This window comes from Pteropus alecto, unplaced genomic scaffold, assembly GCF_000325575.1.
Source record: "Pteropus alecto unplaced genomic scaffold, ASM32557v1 scaffold3, whole genome shotgun sequence".
In the NCBI taxonomy this organism is placed as follows: domain Eukaryota; kingdom Metazoa; phylum Chordata; class Mammalia; order Chiroptera; family Pteropodidae; genus Pteropus; species Pteropus alecto.
Window position 1 is genome coordinate 14,249,183 of NW_006442484.1, and position 27,508 is coordinate 14,276,690.

At 34.6% G+C, this 27,508-nt stretch overlaps 1 protein-coding gene across 4 annotated transcripts in view; it reads right to left on the reverse strand.

The window, feature by feature from the left end:
• ZRANB3 (zinc finger RANBP2-type containing 3) overlaps positions 1–27,508 on the reverse strand; it is a 224,717-nt gene that overhangs the window by 71,543 nt on the left and 125,666 nt on the right. For all 4 annotated transcript variants that reach the window (XM_006921034.3, XM_015596758.2, XM_025039574.1 and 1 more), the window contains exons 9-12: positions 6,698–6,817; positions 4,351–4,470; positions 1,209–1,388; positions 248–400 (exon numbers count right to left, since the gene is read on the reverse strand). In XM_006921034.3, coding sequence (XP_006921096.3) covers positions 248–400; positions 1,209–1,388; positions 4,351–4,470; positions 6,698–6,817 — 573 coding nt within the window. The remainder of the gene's footprint in view (positions 1–247; positions 401–1,208; positions 1,389–4,350; positions 4,471–6,697; positions 6,818–27,508) is intronic.

Sequence of the window (27,508 nt, forward strand, 5' to 3'; positions counted from 1 at the left end):
GACAGACTCCTATGTTTTCTTCTGAAGACTGGATTCTATTTAGCTTATTTTCTAAAGAGCTTAACAGTGAGCCCTGATATATAACTGTTGGAAGATACAAGCCACTTTTGTAGCCTTCTGGCATCAATGTGGAGGCTCGTTTCAATAGCATGAATAATTGAAGGTTTCTATTTAAAACAATACACAATAAAGTTACAATTTCAAGATATTTTTAAAAAATAGAAAGGAATAAGTCATATAATCTTACATGAGTGAACAAAACTTCATTCCTGAGCTCTTCGGAACTTCCACTTGGAGTCCAAGCCTCTGCAAACTGCAGGAAATCCCATTTTTCCTTATCACCTTCCTCAGCCTGAAGTTGCTCCTTCCTACCATTCAATGTGCTCCCGGTGACCTGAGCCTGTAAGATGGAAAAGCATATGAATTACATAATAGTTCACCTCACAGCTGGCATTTGCTAAGCAATAACTTGATTTTACATTTAAATCATAAGCAACCCATTAAAGAAAATCATATTGTTTCAACATATCAGAAGCTTTAGTAATATAATTATTCAAAATTACAAACAAATTACCAAGTCAATGATTCCTATTCTTATGAGGAAAAGAGATATTATACTATTTGCTTTATTCATAAAACTTTTATTTTAATACTTATAAACTTTGAAATTAAACCTATATATGACTGGCCATTTTGAAAACTTGAAAATTATCCTCTAATCCTTAATCAAATCCTTTCTATAAACATCCCTCAAGGTTAGGAGAAGAAACAGCTCAGTGGACAGAGCAGGCAATGTCTCTCCTTCCTTTTCTAGAGTCTGGGTACAGGCTGTCCTCTGTCCAAAATTAGCTTGGAATTCAAGACTTCTTCTGAGAAAGGGTTTACTCTTTGCTTTCAAAAAAGACTTGTCACTTGAAAGCATTATGATTCCTTGCTAGCTAACTCTCTCCTCTAGTTTCCAAAATGGTAGAAGAAGGGCTTGGAAGACAATAGGTATACACGGAAATTCATGCCTCTCTCTTATTATAGAGGATAGTGGTACGATACTATCAACTGAAGCCTTTTCTGAATTTGGTCTCTATTAACATCAATATCTTAGTATATGTAAGTATCCTTTACCTGAAAACACTAAAACTCAGCCTCTTAACTCATGTAGGCTATGAACACTAATGAGTGAATTGGTAACCTGGTCTAAATTTAAGCTTTACCTTGCGATTCAACATTCCCCACATAATGGTATCCAGAGTCCCATTTGCAATAAGGTAGTGAATATTCACAGAACTGCACTGTCCAATTCGGTGAGCACGGTCTTCTGCTTGTTTTATATGCCCAGGGTCCCAGTACAATTCAGCAAATACAACATGAGTTGCAGCAGTAAATGTCAAACCCTAAGCAAAACAAAGTGAAGAAATTGAGATGCAAATAAACTGAGACTATAACATAGAGCCATATATAATAAAGTTTTTCTGAACATGTTAAATGGACAAGAGGGTGCTGAAGGACCTAAAAACAAATCAGTCTTTTATTTTAAGCCCAATTAAGAAAATTTAATTCGTGTAAGGTAAATGAAGACTGCTTATTTGCAAGAGACAGGTAAACTACAAAACACACATTTAAAACATATTTAAATATTTCAAGTCAGTTTGATGGATTTATATATAAACAAAATCACTTTATCCTCTGATGAAGGCTGGATTCATATTACCACTGGAAAATCTAATAAAATACATTACAAATGAGAATATAATTTCTATCACATGGTATCCATAGCAACTAGGCAAAGAGCGATGACATCTTCTATTCATTTAATTCATCCTGCTGTTCTGTAAAGAAGCAAATCATGTCTCCAGTCATGATCTCTTCCTCTGAAATTTCTTATGTTACATTCCAAAGGCCCTGAGTTTACTTGCTCGTATCTCAATACATAAAATACAATTGCATTTTTCGTGCAATTGTATTTTACATCAGTTTGAAATAATGTGACATTAAAGACATTAACTAACTCTTGTTTTATAATCAATCTATAAAATAAAAATGCAAATCCCCTCAAGCTAAAAATGAGTCTAAAATGCATGATTTTATTTTATTTTTTAAAATTTATGTATGTATGTATGCATGTACATATTCATTTATTTATTTTTATGGTGACATTGGTTAATGAAATCCAATAAGTTTCAGTTGTACATTTTAACAGTAAGGCATGTATATAGTTACACTGTGTGTTCGCCTCCCATAGTTAGATTTCTTTCTGTCACCACATATTTGACCACCTTTACCCTGTCTACCACCCCCGTTCCTCATCCATCCTCCCGTCTACTAACCACTAGTCTATTGTCCATGTCCATGAGTCTCTGAAAAATGCATGGTTTTAAAGTTGGTAGGCTGAGTGAAATGTGAACCATGTTTACGCTATTGCCACACAGAGTAAATGAGGTTAGATGGTTGACAGAAATACCTAGCATCCTTTGGGAATATCATCTAATCCATGCTGTTGTTCACACACACTGGAACTTCTGTGAATGAGTGACTTTTGTGACTGCTGTGCTGTTATTTTGATAGGTTATTTTAACTTAATATATTTTTATATCACAAAACAGCATCATACTCGCATTCATTAAACAGTGGCACTAGTCCTCAAGCTGAAAAATTCACTGAAGATCAATCACTTTAGAACAGAAGTTAGAAGTAATAAAAAGATGGAGAGAGTCGAACAACCACCATCTAAACTGTGCTGCTATTTAGGACAGGAAATGCCACAAAATACTAAAGATAATGCTGAAAAATAAGAAGTCCTGTTTAAAGAGGAATACCTTTAAGCGTGTAAAAAGCATCATATGACTATATAAGAATAAAGAGAAAATATGCTGGCAAGATAAATGGTACTCTAAGTTACTACTGTGATAGAAGATTCACATGCTCCAGGAACAAAGTCCTTTCTACTTTCCTTTATTGCCGTGAAGATACTAGTGTTCAAGTGTGTGAGTTTTGAATTTTACAAGGTCTTCAGGAATACAGACTTGAATAACATGTGAGTGCCCTGTGCAATCTGAATTTCAGTCTCTTATCAGGCCACTGCTAAAATCTCCTGCCTGGCTTCCTCTTATCTTCCTTCTCTCGTGCTGAGCATTCTATTTCTAATTTTAAGCTCTTTTTGATGATAATTTCTTTGTCTGGAATATTCTAACAGATATATAAAACTCAGATTATTGAAAGTTTAATCCAACATGAGGGAACTGTTGAGACAATCCTTTTGATTAGAATTCCTAGTGAGTTCTAGAACTTCTTCATCCTCATGGAGTTTCTCTCTATATACAATTTTATATACACACATCAATTAGCTGAGTAAAAGCAGATCTTTGGCCCTGGTTCAGAATCCAGAGTCCACAGAAGATGCCAGATGTGGCATATACCACCAGGCTGGACGCAGAGTGATATGCTCGATTACTTTTCTCTATGTTAAACATCCTGGCTTAGACATTTATACAAAAATATTTTAGAATGTTAGTAGAAAAAAATCCAGTAGGTTTCCCTCATACATAGTATGACAGAGACTGGTATTGCCTTCCCTAATATCTATTCTTTTCTTGCTCTTTTGTAATGTAACACCTGATATTTAGCATGACTACCTAGAATAAAGGGTACTTTTCTCAGCTTCCCTTAAAGTTAGCTGTGACCATGGGACTAACTGCAGGCCAGTGAGATGTAGCATGCTTCCCTCCAGTCAGCTGCCTGGTTTGCAGATATGACGGAGGAGCTCTAGCAGCCCTCTGAAGTAAGATATCTGCTGGGAGTGATGAAGCGGAAAGCCAAAGGGGGCCTAAGTCCTGAGGACTTTGTGGAATCACCATGCTAGCCTTAGACTGTCTACATGAGTGAATAAAAAAACTTTATGTATTTAAGTCAGTCTTAATTTGGGTTTTCATTTACTTGCAGCCAAATGTAATTCTAAGGCAAACCAGGGCCACTCCACAAAAAGTTCTCAGGCAGAAGAATTCTTACGCCTTAGGCCACCTTGCCTCATAGACTCTGCTGAAAACAACCAAGAAAAGGTAAGTGCTATAAGAAAGGGATGGGAAAATTCTATGCAAATTCAAAGGAAGCAAAAATGGTTATGAAAAAGTATTACAAACGAATGAACTATACTCTTCTAGGAAATTCTTTCCTTGAAAATTTAGGAAGATTTGAGTCAGAGGTGTTGAGGTCTTTTTCCATTATACTTTCTAACACTCTCCAAAATTAAATGAATATTTATTATACCAGATATCAGATATAAAGTTATAGTTATGGTTAATGGCCTGTTTATGATCTCAAAGATGTTTCATTATCAAATTAAGACTCAAAATTTCTTACCTGCCCAGCAGCCTGAATGCTTAGGATAGCCACACGAGTCTCAGGATCCTTTTGAAACTGATTAACCAGATATATTCTTTCTGAAGATGGAACACTTCCATCTATCCTAACATAACGAGTCTAGGATTAACAAAGGACATGGCAAAAATTAGGACAAGCCTCCATGCACCCATCTCATTTTATATTGTTACAGCTTATTTTTATGTTCTCATAATAAAATAAAAACTGCGTAAGATGACAGGTTGGTAAATGTTATACAAGAAGAATATTAATCAAATTTCTTACTAGTTTCTGATAACAATTTCATTTTTTAGTCTTTTAAGGGTAGGATCTATGTCTAATTCATCTTCACAGCATCACTGCCAAGCGCAATGCCTTGTATATACCAGAAGTTTCATAAATCATTACTGAATTAAGCAAATGTAGTCTTCAGTAAAATTCTATATAAACTGGTGTGAAAATTTCATGATGGATCAGAATAATTTTCAAGTTACAGGATCACTAATTCCAAAGTAAAAGTAAAGTCAGACGTGTGAGAAAGTAAAAAGAGGATTCTGCCCATGTATTAGGAATTCATGAAGAGTAGTATGTCTATTTATGAAATATCCTAATATTAAGTGGGAAAATATATTTTTAAATGTACCATTTGAATTCTCTTTTTTCAAATTATTAAACTTAAAAGAAAAACGTGTCATGGTCATCTCCGTTGAGGTGGAGACCAACACACCCACCTACAGTTTTAAAAAGCAGAGAAATATTAAGTGCTAAACTGAACAGTGCTGTCTTTTAAGAATGATTTGAATTGAGAAATGGGAACAATCAGTGTGTGTGTTAGAGTAGCTAAAAAGAACTTATTACTCAACTTTATAAAACAAGTATAAGCCCTGAATTTCAAATAATCTCATTCATATTTGCAGTTTTATGGAAAACACAGTCTTAAGTAGTTGAGACATAGAGAATATATACTTATATAAGAAGAAAATCAAGTTAATCATTAAATAGAATGTCCCTTATTAACTTTCTATGTCTTCACAATACAGATATAAATTGACCAGTGACTCATTTAATATCAATTAAGGAAGTTTATAAAATCTTCTGAGGGTCTTTCTAAGGAAAACACATTGTCAGGCTAGGGAGAGTTTGAGAGAAATTCACTCCCAACACCGTGACTACCTATGTTTTTAACTCTTAGTGATGCTAAGTGGGATTCTAAATACATAATAAAGCAGAAGTAGGAAAAGGGGATAGACTGTTATACTTGGAATAGATTCCAGTAGCTTTAAGTAAAATGGAATCAGAATAAAAAAATATTATGAATCTAATATTGTTGCCGGATCATTTAAAAATTATTTCTAAGGTAAATTAACTCTTTCCTTAGGAGGTGTTTTGTAGACACTATAAGATAATCAATGAGAAAGGACCTTTGAATGTATAGCACTTTATCATATTATATTATCATAAATATTTCAATGAAGGAAATATTAGAATTACTTCTCTAGTAATGTTAATGAACTTATTGGCTAGTGTTTGAAAAATCTATACTGTACAAAGTGTTAAAAAATGTCTTTATTCCTCCATTAAAAAAAAAAAATCTACCTACATAGGCAAGTGGCTACACATATATTAAGCTCACATAATTTGTCAGGAAATTTGTCAGGAAATTTCTTCTGCCTGCTTCTGAGCACCTCTAGAAGCCCTCTAACATAAAGAGAGGTGACAGGTTTAAATTTTAAAAAGAAAAAAGTGGATGATGCTGTCACTGACGGGGCTGTTGGGGAGCAAGGTGGACATAACATAATGCAGTAAGGCCAGCAGGTCTGGTGGAGCTTACCTGACTGACTACCTAGATCATCTGTTATAAATTTACCTATACAAAATCTTAATCATATTCTATATAGAATATGCTGCCTGGAGTTTAAAAGGTATGACTGTAGTCAGGCACAAAAATTGGCTTAATTCATTCTTCCTTTTCCCTCAACATCACCCAAATTCTAAGGCTACATGTGGATAATCAAAAATTTTAACTTTTAACTGCCTATGTCAGTCTCAAATGGTACATCTAGTAACAAAAATGAAATTCACATTATAGCATATCAAGGTAGCATATGTTTTAATCAATCCAGATCATTTATTTGATCAGTGGAAAATTATAAGACTGGTGTAAAAGACAAAATTTAATAAAATATCAACACATTAGTAATATATTGCTATAATTTGCAAGAAAAATGGCTAATAATAATGTATATACCATCATGTAAAGCAAGCAAAAAAACTAAATTATAAGACAATGTTTACTATATTAAAAATCTGCAACCTAAAAGTACTACGTAGAAAGATGGTAACATACCTTGTTTTCTATGACTGCTTCTGTGCAAGCTTGGAGCATGTTTAAATGGTGAGCAAAAACCAGAAATTTAAGTGAATCGTTGTGAAGCATCATCTTAATATAATCCTTTACAGCACCTGCCTAAATATTAAAAGTTAAACCTTATTAATGTCATAAAAATATTTACTAAAAATCATTCCGTTTTCTTTTAATAAATGAAAAAAAAATCTCGAAAATCAGTAAGTTTCTATGAACTTTTAACTGCTTTGTTTTCTAAGTAGCCTAAAAGAAAGTAGAAGCGCACATATAAGGGTATGTGGAAGAAGAGGGCTAAAACAGGAAAAAACAACCTGAAAAGTAAAACAAGAACAAGACAAGAATTAGAAGGAAAAAACAAACAAGACAAGAGAAGAGTTTCAATGGAAAATCAGTAATCAAGTAGACTAAGGCCCAGAACAGGTTGGTGGTTTTGTTTATAAGGTAATTTTCAAAAAAGAGTATATAGAAGACTAAGTGGAATAGACTTAAAGAGAAAATAGAAGGCAAAAAAAAAAAAAAAATCAGATGAATATCATTTTTTAAAAAGGGAAGACTAAAAAAAGAATAAAAGCCAGGACTAAAGCTTAAGAGTAAAAATAAGTTGGTTTATTCATCTTTTAAACTAAAAAACTTTAAGTAGATTTACAAACAGGAGATTTTAAGGAGTAAACAGGCTAAGAGAATTGGAAAACGAGGGGATTTAGTTTGTCTCCAGGATAGAAAAGGTCACACATTTAACCTCTACTTTTTCTCAGAGCTAGGTTTAAATGATAGCAAAGTGTATAGAGAGAAAGAACACTGGAGAAGGATCAATAGCAACGAAACTTTAGGAGCTAAAAAGTAGACAGATGCCTGCTAACTGATTCGCCAACCCAATAGTTTCTAAACTGGAGTATGAAAAATTGAGAAGTGCCTGGTTTACAATGTAGTAATCTAAAAAAGCTCAGGAAACGGCACCTCTGGAAGTGAGTATGGAGGTGTGGCTAGCACGGGAAAATTGGATGAAAGAATGTTTAAGTAGTTGATATGTGCAACATTGATTTATATCCCATCCCACACAATAGGTGACTTCCCAACCCAACCTAGCAGAAAACTAGAGATTTTCTACAGAGCATGAAAGAGAGTAACTGGATGGAGGAATCCCACGGTGATGGTATACTATGCTTAAAATCATGGAGATTAAATGAAAGTTATATAATAAATGTTGAGATCTGCCCTTCTTCCTCAACCTTCTTACCTTCACAGGCCCAAAACAGACAAAAGGGCTTATACCCTCTAGGCAGGGGAATCTGACCACCCAAAGAGAAAAGACTAAAGATACTAATATTGGGGGCTCCTCAGCAAGACATCCTGGTCAGATCACCCTTTATTGAAGGCCACAGTTTACAAGCCATAATCATGAACAGAGTTTCTACTCATCATTTAGTGTCTTACTTATAAATATAAGCAAACAACCAAGGATCACCAGGTGTTTGTAGAAAGCAACCTATATGAACAGATCAACTGTACAGAGAGAAGAAAACTAGAAGAGATTAACATTTATAAAACAAGAATAGTATGCTACAAAAAAGGAATAGGTGGGGAGGAAGAGAAGTACTCTTGAAAATTAAAAAGATAATAGCAGAAATAAAAAAATTCACTAGTTATTAAGCTGAGAAAGTCTTCCCAAAAGTAGATGGCAAATCATTTAAAAAAAACAGTTAAAATATATGAAAATTTGAAGACCAGGCCATGAGGGCAATATATGAATAATAAAAGTTCTAGAAAACAATAAAGAGAAAACAGAGAAAAGGATATAATCGAAGAAATAAAGGCTGCTTTACAGAACTTAAAGATATAAGTTTCCAAAATGGAATATGGAAGAGACCCACTGAAGATCTTTCACAGTGGAAGAAAATGAACCCAGAGCAAGGTCCATCACCACGAATCTTTAGAACACTGCAGACGAAAAATTGATTCTACGAGCTCCCAGGAAGGGAAAGAAAAGATTTCATAGGATTAAAACAGAATAAAAATTTTGACTTGCATTGGATAACTCAGTATCAACACTAAAAATTCTAGGAAAAATAAAGTCAGAAATAAAAGTAGAATAAAGGCATTTACAAGTATGGAGGGATTCAAATAATACCCTTTCTGAAGACTACTGAAGAATATGGTACAGCAAAATGAGGGAGTAAACAAATCAAGAAAATAATATCAAATAGAGAGGTAATTCAACACAAGGAAGAAATAAAGAAAATGCCCAGGATGAGAGCTCTACAGCAGACTGAAAAGCAATAGTCCTGGCTGGAGCTGATCAAAACTACAGGGGAAATTTCTTTTAGAAGACACAATTAATACAATGTTAATGTTTAAAGATATTAAGAAGAGATTAAATAACTAGGGGAAAGTTGAAGATGAATAATTGAAAATAATTTATAGAAGAAAACATATCCATACTATATTACACAGTTCACCTATTTGTAAATATTATAAACATGGTTCTAAGAATATCTATGGTGAATACTGATCAAGCCTAAATGGGTATAAATTACTCTAAAATTAGTAAAAGTAAACTCTCTATCAATTGATCCATTCATCCATCCATCCATCCATCCATCCATCCATCCATCCATCCATCATCCATCAGTCTATCTGCCTGCCTGCCTGCCTTCCTGCCTATCCACCTGTCACCTTGTTAGGAGAATGGGAATATGGGAAAGACCTGGGTGTGAGTTTGAGGCAGAAGGGTGAAAGAGCTAAAATTTTATTTCCATATTGGAAAGCCAACTGATGACAGCTAAAATTACAAAGTAAGCAATAATACAAACCAAGAAGTAAGATAAACACATTGCTGAGGGATTTGAGGTAAATACTGAGAGAATAAAGTGGTTGCTTCTGGGGAGTACCTTTAGGGGACTGTTATTTTTTGAAATGGCTATTTCTCTTCATTAAACTGTGACCATATGTAGTTTTGGTAATAATAAAAAATTTTAAATAGGGGCATTTAAAAATTTAAAATTACCTTTTTAAAATTCATGCACGTGACTATAAAGTCACAAGACCGATTCAGCAAGCTACATTTTGTATGTCTGAATTTTCTAAACAATAGAAATTCATCAAACAATGAGACTGGAGCAAGTTAAGAACTTTAGCCTTGGATTGCAGTGTCTCAGAAAGTGGAAATGAAGCCCTCTTAAAATAAGGAGCTATAAATTCCAGATATGTTGCCATGGGAACTGAACCACTTTAATAAACTGCATGTTTGCCTAAAGAGCTATATTTACTGTGATAAGTCTTTCAAAAAGTATATGTCAAGTTAGAGTATTTTTAAGGTACACTCATTTACCATCCATTGCAGACTATATAATCACTGTACCCTCAGTCTCAGAGGCACTCCCACCTCTTCATAAGCAAGCCATTTATTTCTACCAGAATCCCCTCCACTGATATTGCTCCCTCCTCATTACAACCAGAAAATGCTGATGCCGAAGCTCAAGGCCCCTGCTCCTGACTCCTTCCAATCATTGGTTCAAAATGGCTTATGATTACCATTAATATTAAAAAGTTTGATTATAAAATGTGCTAAACAGTCTCTTGGGACTAATCTAGTACTTTAACCATCATTGTGATATTGCTTCCTAGGAGAAAATGTGTTTGGAGAACCAAATTGACTATGTAACAAATATATTTTAGATTTCTCTTATGTTCTTAGGTTGGGGATTGCATAGATTTGCATTCTAAAACATACTATACATGCATTTTAGCTATTCTGATTTTATCCTAATTAAAACTGTCACTGCATTGTCATATTTTAAGTTATCTGAGCAGAAATTTGCCTTCAAACTGTCTTAAATGCATATTATATGGAATGGCAGGTCTTATTAATGATCAGGTTATGCTGGTTCAGGTTTTGTAGAAGTTGCAGAAATTGCATGTATTCACAATTCTATTTTATTTTACTAAAATTGGCCTGTTAGTAATGTGTCTGCTAGTCAAAGTTCTAATTTAAATAATTAATACAGCTACTAAATCTCATTTAAAAAATGCAGAAATGTAGAGAGTATGTTGTTAAATGTTTCTTAAATTTTTGTTAGTGAATAGGTGCACATCATACTTTTTGAAGTAAAAGTTGTTAAAGAAAAACCTATACTGAATTAAAGACTTGTTGAAAGTTACTTGATTTTAAATCATCAGCTTTTAATCAAATAATAAGGAGAAAAGAAAAAAATGAAAAAAAAAAGCCATCAAACCTGAATTATGACAAAGACTCTCTCCTTGACCAAACTTTAGTTAGGCCTCTCTGAGCCCTCTTCTTGTCTAGGCCTTAACCTTGGCCTTCTGAGTCTGTGCTGTCCTTGCCAGGCCTGCATAGTCCGGTCCTAGCAAGAATTCTACTAAGTCGGTTATCCAGAACGCCTCCAACCTTGTTACCTGATCAATCCTTGATATCTAATCAAGTTCTCATATCCTACTTTTGATGTCTAAGTCCTTGGTCTTTCTTTAGCAAGAACCCTGTTAGGTCGGTTTAACAAGAATCCCCTATGCTTGATGTCTCCTCTTAGTAATTTGCTATCCACCAACCCCCTGAATCCTGCTGGTTTGCTATAAAACCCCATCTGTCTTTATTACATTCAGAGTTGAGTGATCTCTCCTCAATTACCATAGAGTTGGTTCCTATTGCAATGATATTGAATAAAGTCTTCCTTACCATTTTAACAAGTGTCAGAATAATTTTTTCTTTAACAGCTATAAATTCTAGCTAAAGGAGTGTGAGCTCCAAAGAAGCTTCTCTAAGTACTTAAGTCCTCAGGTCCCAGACCAAATGGCAGTTTTGTTTAGATATCTAGTCGCCACATGCCTTAAAGGAAAGCTCTTCAAGCCCTTTTCAATCAATAAGAGATAAACTGTGACTGGGCTAAGCAAGCCTAGCACTTCCATTCCCGCTGCAAGTAATTAATAAGAAATGTGGAAAGTCTGCTGGAGGCTTCAAACAAAACAAAACAAAACAAAAACCCCTCACTGACAAAGGGACTAAGAGGAAAGCCTTTCCTTGCTTTGGACATTATGGCCTGCACTTGTTACAGGCATTGGCAGCAATCATCTTGGGGCTATTATGGAAGCTGTCAAGTACAAGCATGAACCAGGTCAGACAAAGAAAGACGGAAGAACCTGGGTATTTAAAAAAACAAAAACAAAAACTCAACCACTTTATGAGTTTTACCACAAAAATTCACCCAATTAAAATGTACAATTCAATTTAGCTTTTAGTATATTCATTGAGTTGTAAATCCATCATCACAATCAATTATAGAATATTTTCATTATCCTAAAAAGAAACCCTTCCAGCCCCTCAATACCTCTCCCCTCTAGCCGTCACCAGACTGTCCTCTATATTTGTGAGTCTATTTTTGATTGGTTTGTTCTTTTTGTTCCTTAGATTCCGCATATAAGTGAACTCACTTATATGGTATTTATCTTTGTCTGACTTATTTCACTCAGCATAATAACCTCTAGGTCCATCCATGTCATTGCAAATGGTAGGGTTTCGTTTTTTTTTTTTAATGTTGAGAGAGTGGGGTGAAGGGTTAAAGAAGTACAAATTAGTAGTTAATAGATGGTCACGGCATAGAGAATGCAGTTAGCATTAATGTAATGGCTAGGTGGCGAGCCAGAGGAGAGAAAGAGCAATTAAAGGGACTGTCTTACAAACTATATAAATGTCTAACCAATGTACCGTATACTTGAAACTAATAATAAAATAAAAGTTAAAAGAAAGAAAGAGATGGGAGACCACTTAGGAAGACCAGATGCTGTAGGTGTAAAAAAATAAAAACTAAAGTATTGTAAACTGACAAGATCCTTGCAATCTGTGAGGTCAACCAAGGGTTGTCTTGCCTAAAAAACTAAAATAAAATAAAGCCAAGGTATGGGAAAGACCCCAACGTCCGCTGATCCACTCAGGGCGCCCGAGAGGCCTCTGCTGGCCTTGTGGGTCCCCCTGAAAAGAAAAAGAAAAAGAAAAAGAAAGAAAGAAAGAAAGAAAGAAAGAAAGAAAGAAAGAAAGAAAGAAAGAAAGAAAGAAAGAGAAAAAGAAAAAGTACATGAAACTAAAAAAAAAAGAAAGAAAGAAACCCTTCACCTCTTAGCTATCACCTCTCACCCCAGGTCCCTGCATCATCCTAGCTCTAGGCAAACATTAATCTACTTTGTCTCTGTGGATTGGACTATTTCGGACATTTCACATAAATGGAATCATACATTGGTCTTTTGTGACTGGCTTCTTTATCAGTATAATGTTTTCAATTCATGTATTAGTATTTAATTTTATTTCTATTTCCAGATAATATTCCATTGTATTTTTATTTGTCCTCTAATCAGTTGATATCCTCTCTGCCCCTCTTGATTTTATTCATTTATCTAGTTCACCTTATACTGTTTCTTATTAATTTATTTGTGGTAGTTGACTTACTTTTCATCTTTTAACATTATCTTAAATGAGAAAGGAAAGTACCAAAGTCAAAGAGAATATGCATTGCTTGTTCACCTCTGACTCGCCCCATGGCCCAGACCATCACAAAAGAAAGGCTAGGAATTTGTTTTCCAATATTCCTTCTTTTTTGCGTTGGTTCCTAAATGAGAAAACATTTCATCAACTGAAAAAATATTTTCAAATCTGGTATAAGCTAGCTTTCAGAAAAAGATTGGTAGTTCTATACTATAATGTCAGTATTTTGGACATTTTCACTGAGCCTCATGCCAAAATTTTCCCATAGAAAACAACAATTTCACTTCCAAGGATGGTTCAGCTAGATTATTGGAAGTGATATCTGCTTATCTTTAGGTGTGTTTATAAATATATTTGTAAATAATAATCTAACACTTCTAATACTGCTAACCTTTTGACATTGACCAAGTTCCACAAGCAGCCCACTTTACACTGAGAAGCAAAAGTGTTACAGTACAGTGCAAAGAGAGCAATCTCAATTTTAATATCTTAATCAATACGATTTTATAAAAGAACCTGGGATCTTAAACCTTTCTATAAAACTCTTCGGAACACGACAATAAAGCTATTGTTCTCTCTAATCATTCTGCCTAATCTAATCTTGTCTGTCTGTCAGTCTGTCTGTCAGTCTGTTTTTCTATCTATCTATCTATCTATCTATCTATCTATCTATCTATCTATCTATCTATCTATCTATCTATCTGGAATGGATGAGAGAGAGAACATTCCCATGACTGACATACTCCATTGAGTTTACTCAAATTTAGAGAAAGTTAGAAAGTAAAGCTAATAGTATTATATACTTTTAAAAAATTGTTTTCATGAAAGTTGATTTCATGGAAGTGTGGTCATAAAAGTCACTGATCAAAACACCTAATCTTTTAAAATTGAATTGTTTTCAAAAACATTCTCGATTTCTTTCCAAATTCCATCTACTGCTTATGTCGATAAAGTAATAAACTTTGCACTACTAAAGTATAAACATGAACAAAAATTATTTGGGTGATAAAAATTACAACACATAGAAAATACAGACTTTAAAATCTGTATCTTCTCCATGCTTTTGCAGGGATGCTGAAAAATCACTAATAACGAAATAGGTACCATTTTAAACCCATGGGCACTAAAAACTATTAAGTTTATTCATCTATCCTAAGGGAATGATAGCTAAGACCATGTACTCGAGAGCCAGACTCTCTGGATTCAAATCTTGCCTCCATCATTTACAATGTCAGACTCCTTGAGCAAGTCACTTAAACTCCGTGGTTTAGTTTCCCAGCCTATAAAAGGGGATAGGAAGTACTTATAACCCATAGAGTGGTGGTGAGAATTAAACAAATTAGTGCATAAAATATGCTTGTAATAGTACCTGGCACATGGTAAACATAGTAAAAGTGTTAGTTCTTATTACTATATTTACCCAGTAAGCTGCAAAAACAACTTCAACCTTTACCACTTTCTTCAAAATCAGAACCTATGCCTCTTGGCTCTCAAACCTCCCACTGCTCAGAGAAAATAGAATTCATCATGAGAGAATTCCATTACCTTTCCTTACTTTTACTCATTGTCATTTCCTTTCCTTGTGTAACAAGAGAGATATGTCTTCTCTTCTCTGAGGTAAATCTCTCCACCTGTGATCCCAAACTTCGCCACTGCTGCCACCTCAAATTCCTGACACTGCTCTTCCTTCTCAAGCAAATATTTCTTCAACCTTAGTAGAGCCTTCTTCCATTCCACATGGCCACATAGCTAACATACTATCTCTCATCCTCTAAAATGATAACATTACTGTTTTACTTGCATTTTTATTATTACCGACCATCTCCTTACTAAAGAACAGGAGACAGACTATGCCTGGTTCAGAGACAGAGATGCTTTCCTAAACAATAACAACAAAAAAATGGCATAGGAAGAGGCACTCTTCAGTCTCATAATATCCCAGTCCTGCGCAGCAGGGACTACTGCAGTGGCCTCATTACACATCATTATAGACTATAAGGAGGATTCTATGTTTGTTAAGCTGCTGAGGCAAAACAGCTAAGACAAAATGCTCTTTGGGCATAATGAAACTGTGTTTAAAGCAATCCGCCTCCTGGAAAAATTTTAAAGCACCAAAGAATGCTGCCATTCCCAAAATGACAGGAAAATTTAAATTATGGGTTGGTTTAATCATTTCCATAGAAAAATAACTGACATTTCTCTTAAATGGTTTTCTCTAAAAATGAGATGTTGTTGTAATGTACCAGAAAATGGCTGAAAGTTGGCTTAACTATACATACCCCTTATTTATGTTTCTTTTTTCTCTAGGAGAGTATTACGCTGATCCTAAATCTATAGAATCTGTTTATTTGCATCCACTGTATTCTCAACAAATATTAAAAGCAATAAGAATAATGATATAAAAGAAAAGTGATTCTAATTATCTGAGATCCTTTACTAATTGACTTTTCACCAGTAACATTGATATTCATTTCCTTTGTTTAGTGTTTATCATAATTATGTACTGTTATTATCATTATTAAACTTCTGATCATTAAGAAATATCTGAAATTCCAGTCAAGATGATGAAGTAGATAAATGCTGTGCTTGCCTTCTCTCACAACCACATCAAAATTACAACAAAACTACAGAATAGCCATCATTGGGAGTCGTCTGAAGTCTAGCTGAACAAAGGCTTACAACTAGGGACACAAGAAGAGGCCATTTCAAAACTGGTGGGATGGGCAGAGACGCAAAATGGGCTGGTCCCACAACCATGTGTGGTGGTTGAGAATTAGGAGAAATATCCCGTCTGCGGAGATACCCCCAGGAGAGCAAGGGGTTCTGGCCCCACACTGGGCTCCCCAGCCCAGGGCTCCTGTGCTGGGAAGAGACGTCCCCACAACTTTTGGCTGTGAAAACCAGCAGAAATTGTGGCAGAGTGAGACAGAGGGCAGCTGGAGTCCCAGGCACTTCTCTTAAGGGGCCTGCATGCTGATTTACTTGGTGACAGACTCACTCGCTCTAAGCTCCAGCACTGGGGCAGCTACTCGAAAGGCTCCAGGGATATAAGGAGAGGAGATGAATTGTTTGGCTTCAGGGTGGGGGCTGGAGGAGCAGCTTTCTCTCAGACAGAACTGCTGGCAAAAGCCATGGATCCTTTGTTGAGCCTTTCCCATTGCTGGCATGCACATGGAGGCAGCCACCATCTCTGAGTCTCCATCAACCTGGCTAACATCATTTGTCCTGCCCTGATGATTCCCTGAGACCCTGCCCCATCCAATTAGTGGGCCCACCCAAGCTGCTTCCTGTAACTTTTACATACAAACAGCCTGTCTTGGCTCATGCTGTAGACTCTGAAATCTCTCAGAGGTTGGCAAACCCCAAATGAAAAGCATCTGGCCTCAGTGTACCTTTTGCTGAGCAGCCTCAAGCCTGGCATTAGGGGCAGCCAGCCTTGGTTTGCAGCTTGTCCTCTCAAGGCACATATGAGCCCAGTGTCGGTGACAGCCATCTGCAGATTGTTTGGTGGCTCATGACAGGCGGGGCACAAGCTATGGCTGAACTTTGCCTGTGGTGGGTGGGGCTTTGTCCAGGAGGTTTCAGCTTGCATGCCAATAGCTGGCTTCAGTCTGAGCTAGAGCAACCACCTGGGGCCACATATGAAGATGACACACCCAAAGGGCAGACTGGGTATGCACCAGAATCCTGCTAAAGTGAATTCTGCTCTGTAAGGCCAGCCTCAGCACAATAGCTCCTCCACTGTAGTCCTTGCAACCAATCGGCCCAAGGGTCAATCACTTCCATTGCCATGCAAACAACAATGAAAGCTCAACTACAATAGGAGGGCATACATGACCCATAGAAGGGACTCACCTGGAGTACCCAGGTCAGGTGATCTGGGAGACCATGCTACTGGTCCCCACAGGACACCAACTATGTAAGACCTCTCTACTAAGACCAGGAGACATAGCAGCCCTACCTACTATATAGAAACAAACACAAGGAAGGAGCAAAAATGGAGAGACATAGAAACATGTCTCAAGTGAAAGAACAGAGTAAAGTTCCAGAAAAAGAACTAAAAAATGGAGACAAGTAATCTACCAGATACAGAGTTCAAAACACTTGTTATAAGGATGCTCAATGAATTTAGGGGAAGAGTAGAAGAACTCAATGAGAACTTTAACAAAGAAATAGAAAACATAAAAGTAGAGAGAGAAAACATAAAAACGAACCAGTCAGAAATGACGAATACAATAACTGAAATGAAGAATATATTAGAGAGAATCAAAAGTAGATAAGATGAAGCAGAGGATCGAATCAGTGATTTGGAATATAAGGTAGAAGAAAACACCCAATCAGAACAGCAAAAAGAAAAAAGAATCCAAAAAAAAAAAAAAATGAGAATAGTTTAAGGGGCCTCTGGGACAACATCAAGTATATCAACAACCACATCATAGGGATATCAGAAGGAAGAGAAAGAGCAAAGAATTGAAAACCTTTTTCAAGAAATAATGATGGAAAACTTTAATCTAGAGAAGAAAACAGACATATAAGCCCAGGAAGTGCATGAGTCCCAAACAAGATGAACCCAAAGAGGCCCACACCAAGACACATCATAATTAAAATGCTAAAGTTTAAAGACAAAGAGAGAATCTTAAAAGCAGCAAGAAAAAAGCAGTTAGTTACCTACAAAGGAGCTCCCATAAGACGGCCAACTGATTTCTCAACAGAAGCTTTGTAGGCTAGAAGGGATTGGCAGGAAATATTCAAAGTGATAAAAAGTAAGGACCCACAACCAAGATGACTCTTATCCAGCAAAGCTATCATTTTCAATCGAAGGACAGATAAAGAGCTTCCCAGACAAGAAAAAATTAAAAGAGTTCATCACCACCAAGCCAGTATTACAGGAAATGTTAGAGTGACTTTTTTAAGAAGAACAAAAAAAGAAAAAGCAATAAAAGATATGAACAATAAAATGGCAATAACAACATATCAACGATTACCTTAAACGTAAATGGATTAAATACTCTAATGAAAAGACAGGGTAGCTGAATGAATAAGAAAACAAAACTCTTACATATTTTGCCTACGAGAGACTCACTTCAGGTTGAAAGGCACTCAGACTGAAAGTAAATGACAGAAAAAGATGTTTCATGAAAATAGAAAGAAACAAAAAGCTGGGGTATCAATACTTATACCAGACAAAATAGACTTTAAAACAAAGGCTACAACAAGAGACAAGGACCCAGTTATCCTACTTCTCGGTATTTATCCAAAGAAACCCCAAATACTACTTTGAAGGGACATGTGAATCCATATGTTCAATGCAGCATCATTTACAATAGTCAAGATATGGAGGTTACCTGGGTGTCCACGCATGGAAGAATGGATAAAGAAGAGAAGGTGTATATATACAGTGAAATATTACTCAGCTACAAAAATAATAAAATCTCGTCATCTGCAACAACATAAATGGACCTAGAGGGTACTGTGCTGAGTGGAGTAAGTCAGACAGAGAAAGACAAATGCCATATGATTTTACTTACATGTAGAATCTAAAGAACAGAATAAACAAACAGAACAGAAACAAACTCATAGACACAGAGAATATTATGATGGTTGCCAGATAAGAAGGTTTGGAGGATCAGTGAAAAAGGGAAAGGGATTAAGAAATACAAATTGGTAGTTACAAAATAGTTATGGGGATGTAAAGTATTGCATACGGCATATAGTCGATAATATTCTAATAACTGTGTATGGTGTCAGATGGGTACTAATCACTGTGTTGTACATCTGCAACTAATATAATATCGTATGCCAACTATAATTAAAAAATAAAAAAATTATTTAAAAAATAAAAATAAAATTCAAGTCTGGTTTTAAAAAGTATTTGAAAAAGAGACCTTGATAATATAATAACAAAACTAAGGAGATAATAACAAACATAATTAAAACTTATATAACCTCTATCCTCATAAGAAGTATAAGTACTTAACCTGAATAGGTAGACCAGCATAAATGTTTATACAGCACATGGATGACATGTGTTAATACCATAACTGTATAGCACTGTACCACTGTATATATTAAAAATTACAATATCAGTATGACCTAATTTGAAGCACTGGTACTATATTCCTGTCTGCCCAGAAGACATTATAGAATATGAGAAAATGGAGAAGATTAGAGCAGAGGAAGAAGCCTATCCTGGAGCTCTGTAAAACTAGGATAGATGGAGACACATTTGTCTGGAGGGCTTTTGACATAACTCTGCCTAGAGCAAAGGAAGAGGATAGATGACCCCCGGAGGTCCATTCTAGCTCATTGTTCTCTAACCACGATTAATGAACAGTATTAAAAACTTTTCATATAAATGGATGTGGGAAGTATTTGCTTCCTTAGAAGAGCTAACAAGAAAAAAATTTCCATTTCATGCATTAATTTATTATGTAGTTAGTCTTTAAAAAATTAAATACCACAAATAATAAAGGTAAATGACCTTAAAATAGCATATCCTATAAATAACAATATATTCACACAAATGCATTTACTTGAAAACATTATTTTCCTTAAGAATCTTCTTACTCATCAATATTTTCAAATTTAGATAAACTAACAAGGTAGTTATCATCATTTTTAAATTCCTCAACATAATTGTTCAAATGACTCAATAAAGAGAAAAGTATTTCTAATATGATGCTGCAAAATACAAAAAAATCTTCTATTATCTAACATCTTGTGCCTTGCTGAGTTTGGCACAGATCATACTTAATAGTGGACTGTGCACAAACTGTATCTCCTGTTTGTTTTTCCCAGTCACAAACATCAACCCAGCTGACCACGGAAGAAATCTAGATTCTACTTTTTCCCTCACCTCCATATTCAGTCAGTCGCCAATGTCCGCTGATTTACCATCTTAATAACTCTTGAATTATTCCTTTCTTTCAAGTTAAGATGTGGTACAGCCACTGCTTTGGTTCAGATCACCCACCGTGAGCCTGGATTACCAGTGCAGCAACCCAACTGGATTTTCTGCCTGACGGCTTGCCTCTTCCAGTGCATTCTCTACATTTCATACAGCTATCGTTCTTTCTCTAAAACACGAATCTGATCATTTTACTCTATTCTACTATACCTGATTACTCAGAACCCTGAGGATAAATTACAAACTAGGAACTGTGACTTTCCTGGTATGGTTACTGTTCTCTGTGATCTCCAGCCTAGTCTCCCTCAGATTTCCTTCAGGACACTCAATGCTTTAGCCATGATGACCTACTTTTGGTTCCCTAAACATGCCATTTCTGGTTATCTTTGTGAGTTTGCAAAAACTATTCATCTGTATGAAATATACTCCATCAGCCCCATCCCTTTCCTGTCTCACTCCCTTCCTTTTCAGTTGGCTAAATCTTATGTCCCATTGGGACATATTTCCTGAACTCCAGTCCTGCCCCTCAAGACTAGGCCAAGAGTCTTCTCTTATGTGCTTCTACAATTTGAAGCACTAAATATATTCTACTGTAGTTGAACATTTATTTCTCTGTCTTCTCCAACATATTCAAATTCCTTGAGAGGCAGACATTGTAACTTGTTCACCATGCCTGCCTAGAACCAAGCATGATCCTTGCCACATAGTAAGCACTCAATAAATATCTGCTGAATTAGTCAAAAAAACACTTAGCCGAAGAAAGGACGTTTCAACACTAGTTTGCATACAACATAATAGCGATTTTATAATCTGTGGTATTTTGAAAGTTCATTTACAAATTGGTTTGGGTGAAACATTTTTTCACAAAAACAATATTAAATGTAGTCCATAACTAGCTACCTTCCCCAAAGTCTACTACATCTATAATGTAGCTAAACTGTATTATTTACAGTTACCATAGACTCTAACTACTGGATATCAATATGTTTCTGAGGGAAATGTATGAAGAATTCCAATTCAGTAATGCCATGAACTAATTATTTCTGGCTGCAGCCCAGGAACAGAAATACATACTTCCATTTTATGTAGGTGGTTGAGAACAGAGGTTCTAATAGGAAGGGAATGAAAAATGACTAAAAACTAGAGAATTAGGGTGGCAAGGCAAAAACTGGTCCTCTGCTGCCAGTAATCTTTGGAAACGTTCCAATCTACAGACAACTGACTTTTCATCTCTTTTCTATCCCTTCAAGGCATTAGGTACCAACTTCCTATTGACTATCAACACTTCTGACTTCCAACAAGGGTTTCTTACCAGAGATAGGAAATTATCTAAAAGGTTCTCAAATACATTCTTTTCTCTTAAGCAAGCACTCGGTACTCAGTATTAAGTAAAAAAGAAAGCTAAGCAAGCAAGGAAACAAACAAAAAGCAAGATAGCTATTAACTCTAAGAAAAACAACAGTTGGCAAAGAAATGTAATTATAGCTCAACTGTGAATTGTTAACAGTCATATTGTAAACAATGAATACCAATCAAACCAAAGATTATGAAAAAAATTAAAATACAGGAAAATGGAGCGGGGTGAATGTATTGTAAATATTTCCTTCTAATCTGTATTTTACATTTGCATTTTCATAAGTCTTTCATATATCATACTTTATTAAAACGCAATAAGCTTTAGTTTTGAGTCCCATTTTTTTCCCTTTAGAGTATATGCTTTCACAGAGGTCAAATTATAATGTTGTACACATGAAAATTATATAATGTGGTTAACCACTGTTATCTCAGTAAATTTGAATAATTAAAGAAAAAGTATGTGTTCTTTGTATCCTATCTTAAGAAAGTTGCTACCAAAGGTTGGGAATATTTTTATGTATATATCCTACAAGAGATTTTATAAGTTACCTATATTTATGTCTTTGACTCATTTCAAGTTAACTTTTATGTATGGTGTGAAATAATGGTCAAGGCTCTTTTTTTTTCTTTAAGGATATCCAATTGCCATTTGTTGAAAAAACTATCATTTCCCATTGATAGTTATCTCATCCCCTTTCTTAATATAACTGACAATCTATGTAAAGGTCAATTTCTGGACTCTCTTTTCTGGTTCATTAATATAAATGTCTCTCCTCATGTCAATACCACAAAGTTTTGATTACTGTAACTTTATAGTAAGTATTTATATCATATAGTGTGAGTCTTCCAAATTTGTTCAGAGTTGTTTTGGCTATAGTAAGTCGTTTGTGTTGCCTCATAAATTTTACATTCAGCTTGTCAATTTCTATAAAAAAGACTACAGAGATTCTGATTAGTACTGCATTGAATATATAAATTAATTTATAGGGAACTGGCATCTTAACAATACTGAATCTTGTGATTCATTATCATAATCTCCCTTGTCATTTATTTAAGTTTGTTTTACATTCTCTAAACGGTGTTTTGTAGCTTTCGGTGCATATATTTTGTTGAATAATAAATAATGAATGATAATAAATATTGAATAATAAATAAAGTAGTTCATGTTTATTGATGCTATTGTAAATTGTATTTTCAAAATTTCAATTTCCAATTTTTCATTGGTAGCATATAGAACTACACATGAATTTTATATATTGAACATGAATCCTGTGACCTTGATAAATTCACTCATTAGTTCTAGCACCTTGAGTGTTCTTGGACTTTCTATATGGACTATGATGTTGTCAGTGAATATAGACAATTTTATTTATTCCTTTTCTATCTATATAAACTTTATTTCTTTTTCAGTCTTACCAGACAGTTATAAGAATCAAACAATGTTGAACAGAAGTAGTGGGAGCAGCTCTTGTTTTGCTCCTCATCTCAGGGGAGTAGCATTTAGTCTTTGAGCATTAAGGATGATATTAATTGTACGTTTTTCATAAATGCCTTTTATTGGGATGAAGAAGGTCCCTTTCTATTCCTACTTTGCCAAGAGGTTTTATCAAGAATGAATGTCGAATTCTGTCATGTGATTAGAATAATTACAAGGTTTTCCATTTTTACATGGTTAATGTGAATTATAGTGATTAATTGATCAAATGTTAAAGAAACTCTGTATTGCTGGTATAAATACTTTTTAACGTATTAGTAAATTTGATATGCTAATATTTTGTTAGGAATTTTGACATTCATGGAGGATATTGATCTGTAGTTTTCTCAGTCTGCTTGGTCTTGATAGCAGGATAATTCTGGATTCATAAAATTATTTGGAAGGTATTTGTTCCTTTTCTGTTTTCTAAAAAATTTTTAGTGATTAGTTTTCGTTACTAGATATACACATATTTAGGACTATTATGTATAATTGATGAATTGACTCCTTTATCATTATATAAGTCTCCTAATTTGGGTGTATTCTTTGTTCTGAAGTCTACATTATCTGGTATCAATATGTCTACTTCATCTTTCTTTTGATTAGTGTTTACCTGATATATCTTTTTTCCTGCATTTATTTTTAACCATTAGCTTTCATATTTAGAGATCTTTTTGTAGATACTATATGATTTATGCAATCTGACAATTCTTGCCTTTTAATTGGTAGGTTAGATCATTTACATTTAATGTAATTATTGATATGCCTGGATTTATTTTAAACCTATCATCTTGGTAGTTGTTTCTATTCGACCCAGTTGTTCTCTGTTCCTTTTTTTTTTTTTTTTTTGGATTAACTTAGAAATTTTTTGTCATTGGGTTGTTTTATTGTATCTACTATACATACATTTTTAAAATTTGGAAATAAAAAGGTCCACCAGAGGATGTGAAAATAATGTAGAGTTCTTGTGTACCCTTAAACTAGCCTCCTCTAATGATAATTTCTTAGGTAACCATATTACAATATCAACACCAGGAAAATGACATTGGTATAATAGTATTTTCTATCACTATAATTCTAGTGTTTTGAAAATGTTATAAAAGTGGTGTCATGATGTATATAAACTTTTGAGACTGAGTGCTTTCATTCAGTATATGCTTTTAAGATTCATCTGACTCATTGTGTTTACCAATAGTTCATTCCTTTTCATTGAGTATTGATGTACTACAAGTTTAAAGCTAAGTTTTCCTTTCTCTAGAATAAATAGTTAGGACATTTAGATTTTTCATTACTACATTTTATCTCTACTACTGGCTTATAAGCTGATTGGAAGAATTTTCTTTTTCTCAGAAAATATTTTTTATTTCTATCATTTCCATTTTACTGTCTTTATAGTTTCCAAATTTATTCTGAAATCCCCTATCTTTTTATGTATATTGTTTATCTTTTCTACTATGTCCTTTAACATACTATTCATATCTTTTTTAAAGTCCTTGTGTAATATTTCTACAATCTGGGTCATTTCTCTATTTGGCATTATTGATTGCTTTATCACTTAATGGATTTTTTAAAAAATTTAATTTTTATTTCATAATTTCTACTTAATGCTAGAAATTATGTCTAGAAGAACAGGACTGACTGAGATTAAATGATACTTACATCCAGAAATGGGCATGATTCTTTTTCTTTCAGGGTGATAGTATGGGAGGGACTAAGACAATCTAGTCAGTATTAAGTTGTATTTAGGTTCTCTGGTTCAGTGCACCACAAACTTCAAATTCCGCCAACAGTGGGATACTTCTACCTTATGACAGTGTATACCAAGGTTTTTCTAAGTGTACCAATTGTATTCTTAGCTTTCACCAGTCCCTGCATGTCTGTACCACGTCTATACTATGAAAGTGTGTCTCTCTCCTCCAGTAGGAGATTGACCTTGATGATTTCTTAGTGTTAAGTTCATGGTAGGTAGGAGGCAGGAAATCTCTTGGGTCTCCTGGTAGGAACTCAGTATAAGAAGACAGGCCCTTTGCTTCAGCTGAGCTTTGGGGGTGGGACTTTCCTGCTGTTTCTGCTCCTTTGCCCTGTGGCAACTAAACTACATCTTGTAACTGAGTGGTCCTGCACAGGAGAGACGTTCCTGCTCCTCCTCCAACAGTAACAAATCTGTCTTATATAAGTGCAAGGTCTTGATTTCAATAGGGTTTCCTGCTCAACCCTTAGGGATACACAGTATTTGTTTCTACCTAGCCCCCAGAAGCAGTTACTCCTGGACTGGGCTTTGGAGGCTGGGAGAGGGCATCTTTTGCCGTTCCCACAGTGATGTGAGGCTTTTTGCTTAGTATGAGAAAAGTGTCCTGGAAATAGGCAGGGTATTATGCTTGTACTCCACTAATGAAGATACTCTCTGATTTCCTAGTCAGTACCAGGTGGAGGCAAATGAAAATAAGGCTTGTGTGTGAGCGTAAACTACTTGTGTCAGGATCCCCTGATATTTTGAACTGTCATGATAGCCCACGTTCAGCCTTTATAATTTTGTTAAATTTTAGGTGTTTTCTTCTTATCCACTTTTATGGTAGTCACCTTCTTCCTAACCCAGGCCTGCCAAAGGAAAAAACTTTATGTGTATCATAAATGAACTAGGTGTGTCAATTATACCCCAATTAAAAAAAAGAAGCCAATTCTTCCAAATCGATCTATAGATTAAAAATAATACCCATCAAAATTGTACATACTTAACAAGCTAATTCTTAAACTCAGAAGGGAAAGCAAAGGACCTACAATAGACAAAATAGTTTCAAAAAGAATAACGTAGACGTGAACACTATGTAATTTCAAGACATTATAAAGGAATCGAGCCATTGTAGTATTCTGTAAGGTGAGATGTATAGATCAATGAAACACAGTAAGTTCAGCAACAGACCCACACATATGTAAGCAATTGATTTTGTGAAAGTTCCAAGATAACTCAATGAGGGAAAAACAGTCATTCTAATAAAGGTACTAGAGCAACTGAAAATCAATATGCAAAAAAACAAAACAAAATAAAACAAAAAAACAAACTGAACTTCTATCCTTACTTTGTACCACATAAAAAATTAATTCAAAATAGTGTATAGATCTACATATACAAACCTAAAGTTATAATACTTTTAGAAAAAAGCATAGGAGAAAATCATTATAAACTGAGACTAAGCAAAAATTAATTAAGACTCAAAAGGCACAAAACATAAAAGAAAAAAATTGATAAACTGGACTGTTTATCAATTTTAAATTTCTGTTCTTTGAAAAACAATGTTAAGAAAATAAAAATGAAATCCACAGACTTGGACGAAATATTTGGAAATGACACATATGTTAGAGGACTTGTTTACAAAATATATAAAGAGCTCTTATAACCCAATATAAATGTGGGCTTGAATGAATAGATACTTTTCAAAAGAAAACAAATGCCTAAAAAGCACATGAAAATATGTTCAATATCATTAGTCATTAAGGAAAGGCAAATTAAAATAACAATGAGATACCATTACATATGAAGAAGAATGGCTGAAATTTAAAAATTGATAATACCATGTGCTGATAATACCACGTGCTGATAATATCAAGTGCTGACAAAGATTTAGAACAACTGGAACTCTCGTGCGCTGCCAGTAAGAATGCAAAATGGTACTGTACTTTGAAAAATAAGTTGGCAGCTTTTTATAAAGATAAATCTACATTTTTCATATGACCCCGTAGTCCCATTTCTAGTTATTTACTCAAGGGAAATAAAAATATGTACATACAAAGACCTGTACACACATGATTATAACAGGCTTATTTATAATAGCCTAAACTGAGAATACTCCAAGTAGTCATTAATTGATAAAGGAATAAAAGAATTGTTATACACATACATTGGATTATTTGGCAAAAAAAGTGAAAAAATTAATGACACATGCAAAAACATGAATCAATATTCAAAAGCCTCATGTTAAATGAAAGAAGCCAGACATAAGGCTACATACAATATGATTTTGTTTTTGTGATATTCTGGAAAATGCAAAACTATAGTGATAGAAGCAGATCTGTGACTGCCAAGATCTAGAGGGCTAGGTGAGAAAAATGACTGCAAAGGTGCATGAGGGAACTTTTTTGGGTAATGAAAATATTGATACTTATTTGGCAAGCTTCATCAAACTATACATTTGAAAAAGACAAATTTCACTGTATGCAAATTATATATGAATAAACTTCATTTAAAAAAATTATGTTATGAAATATCTCAGAATTGGAGAGGGATGACACTCATTAGTATGTATAAGTTCCACCACGCTGGTGAAAACAACAACAAACAATGCGTGATGAGTCTACTTGATAGTCACACTGCAATTTAAAAACTCTTAACACCCTCCAATTTGCACTTTTAGACAAACAGAACATGAGCACATCTACCTCTGTAGGGAACTAAAAACATGATACCAATTAAAAATGATTGACAAAAAAAAAATTATTTGTAGCAATTATGTAGTAAAACCATGGAAAAAGCTGATAATTAAGATGAATATATGTATGTCCTTTAACGTGTAA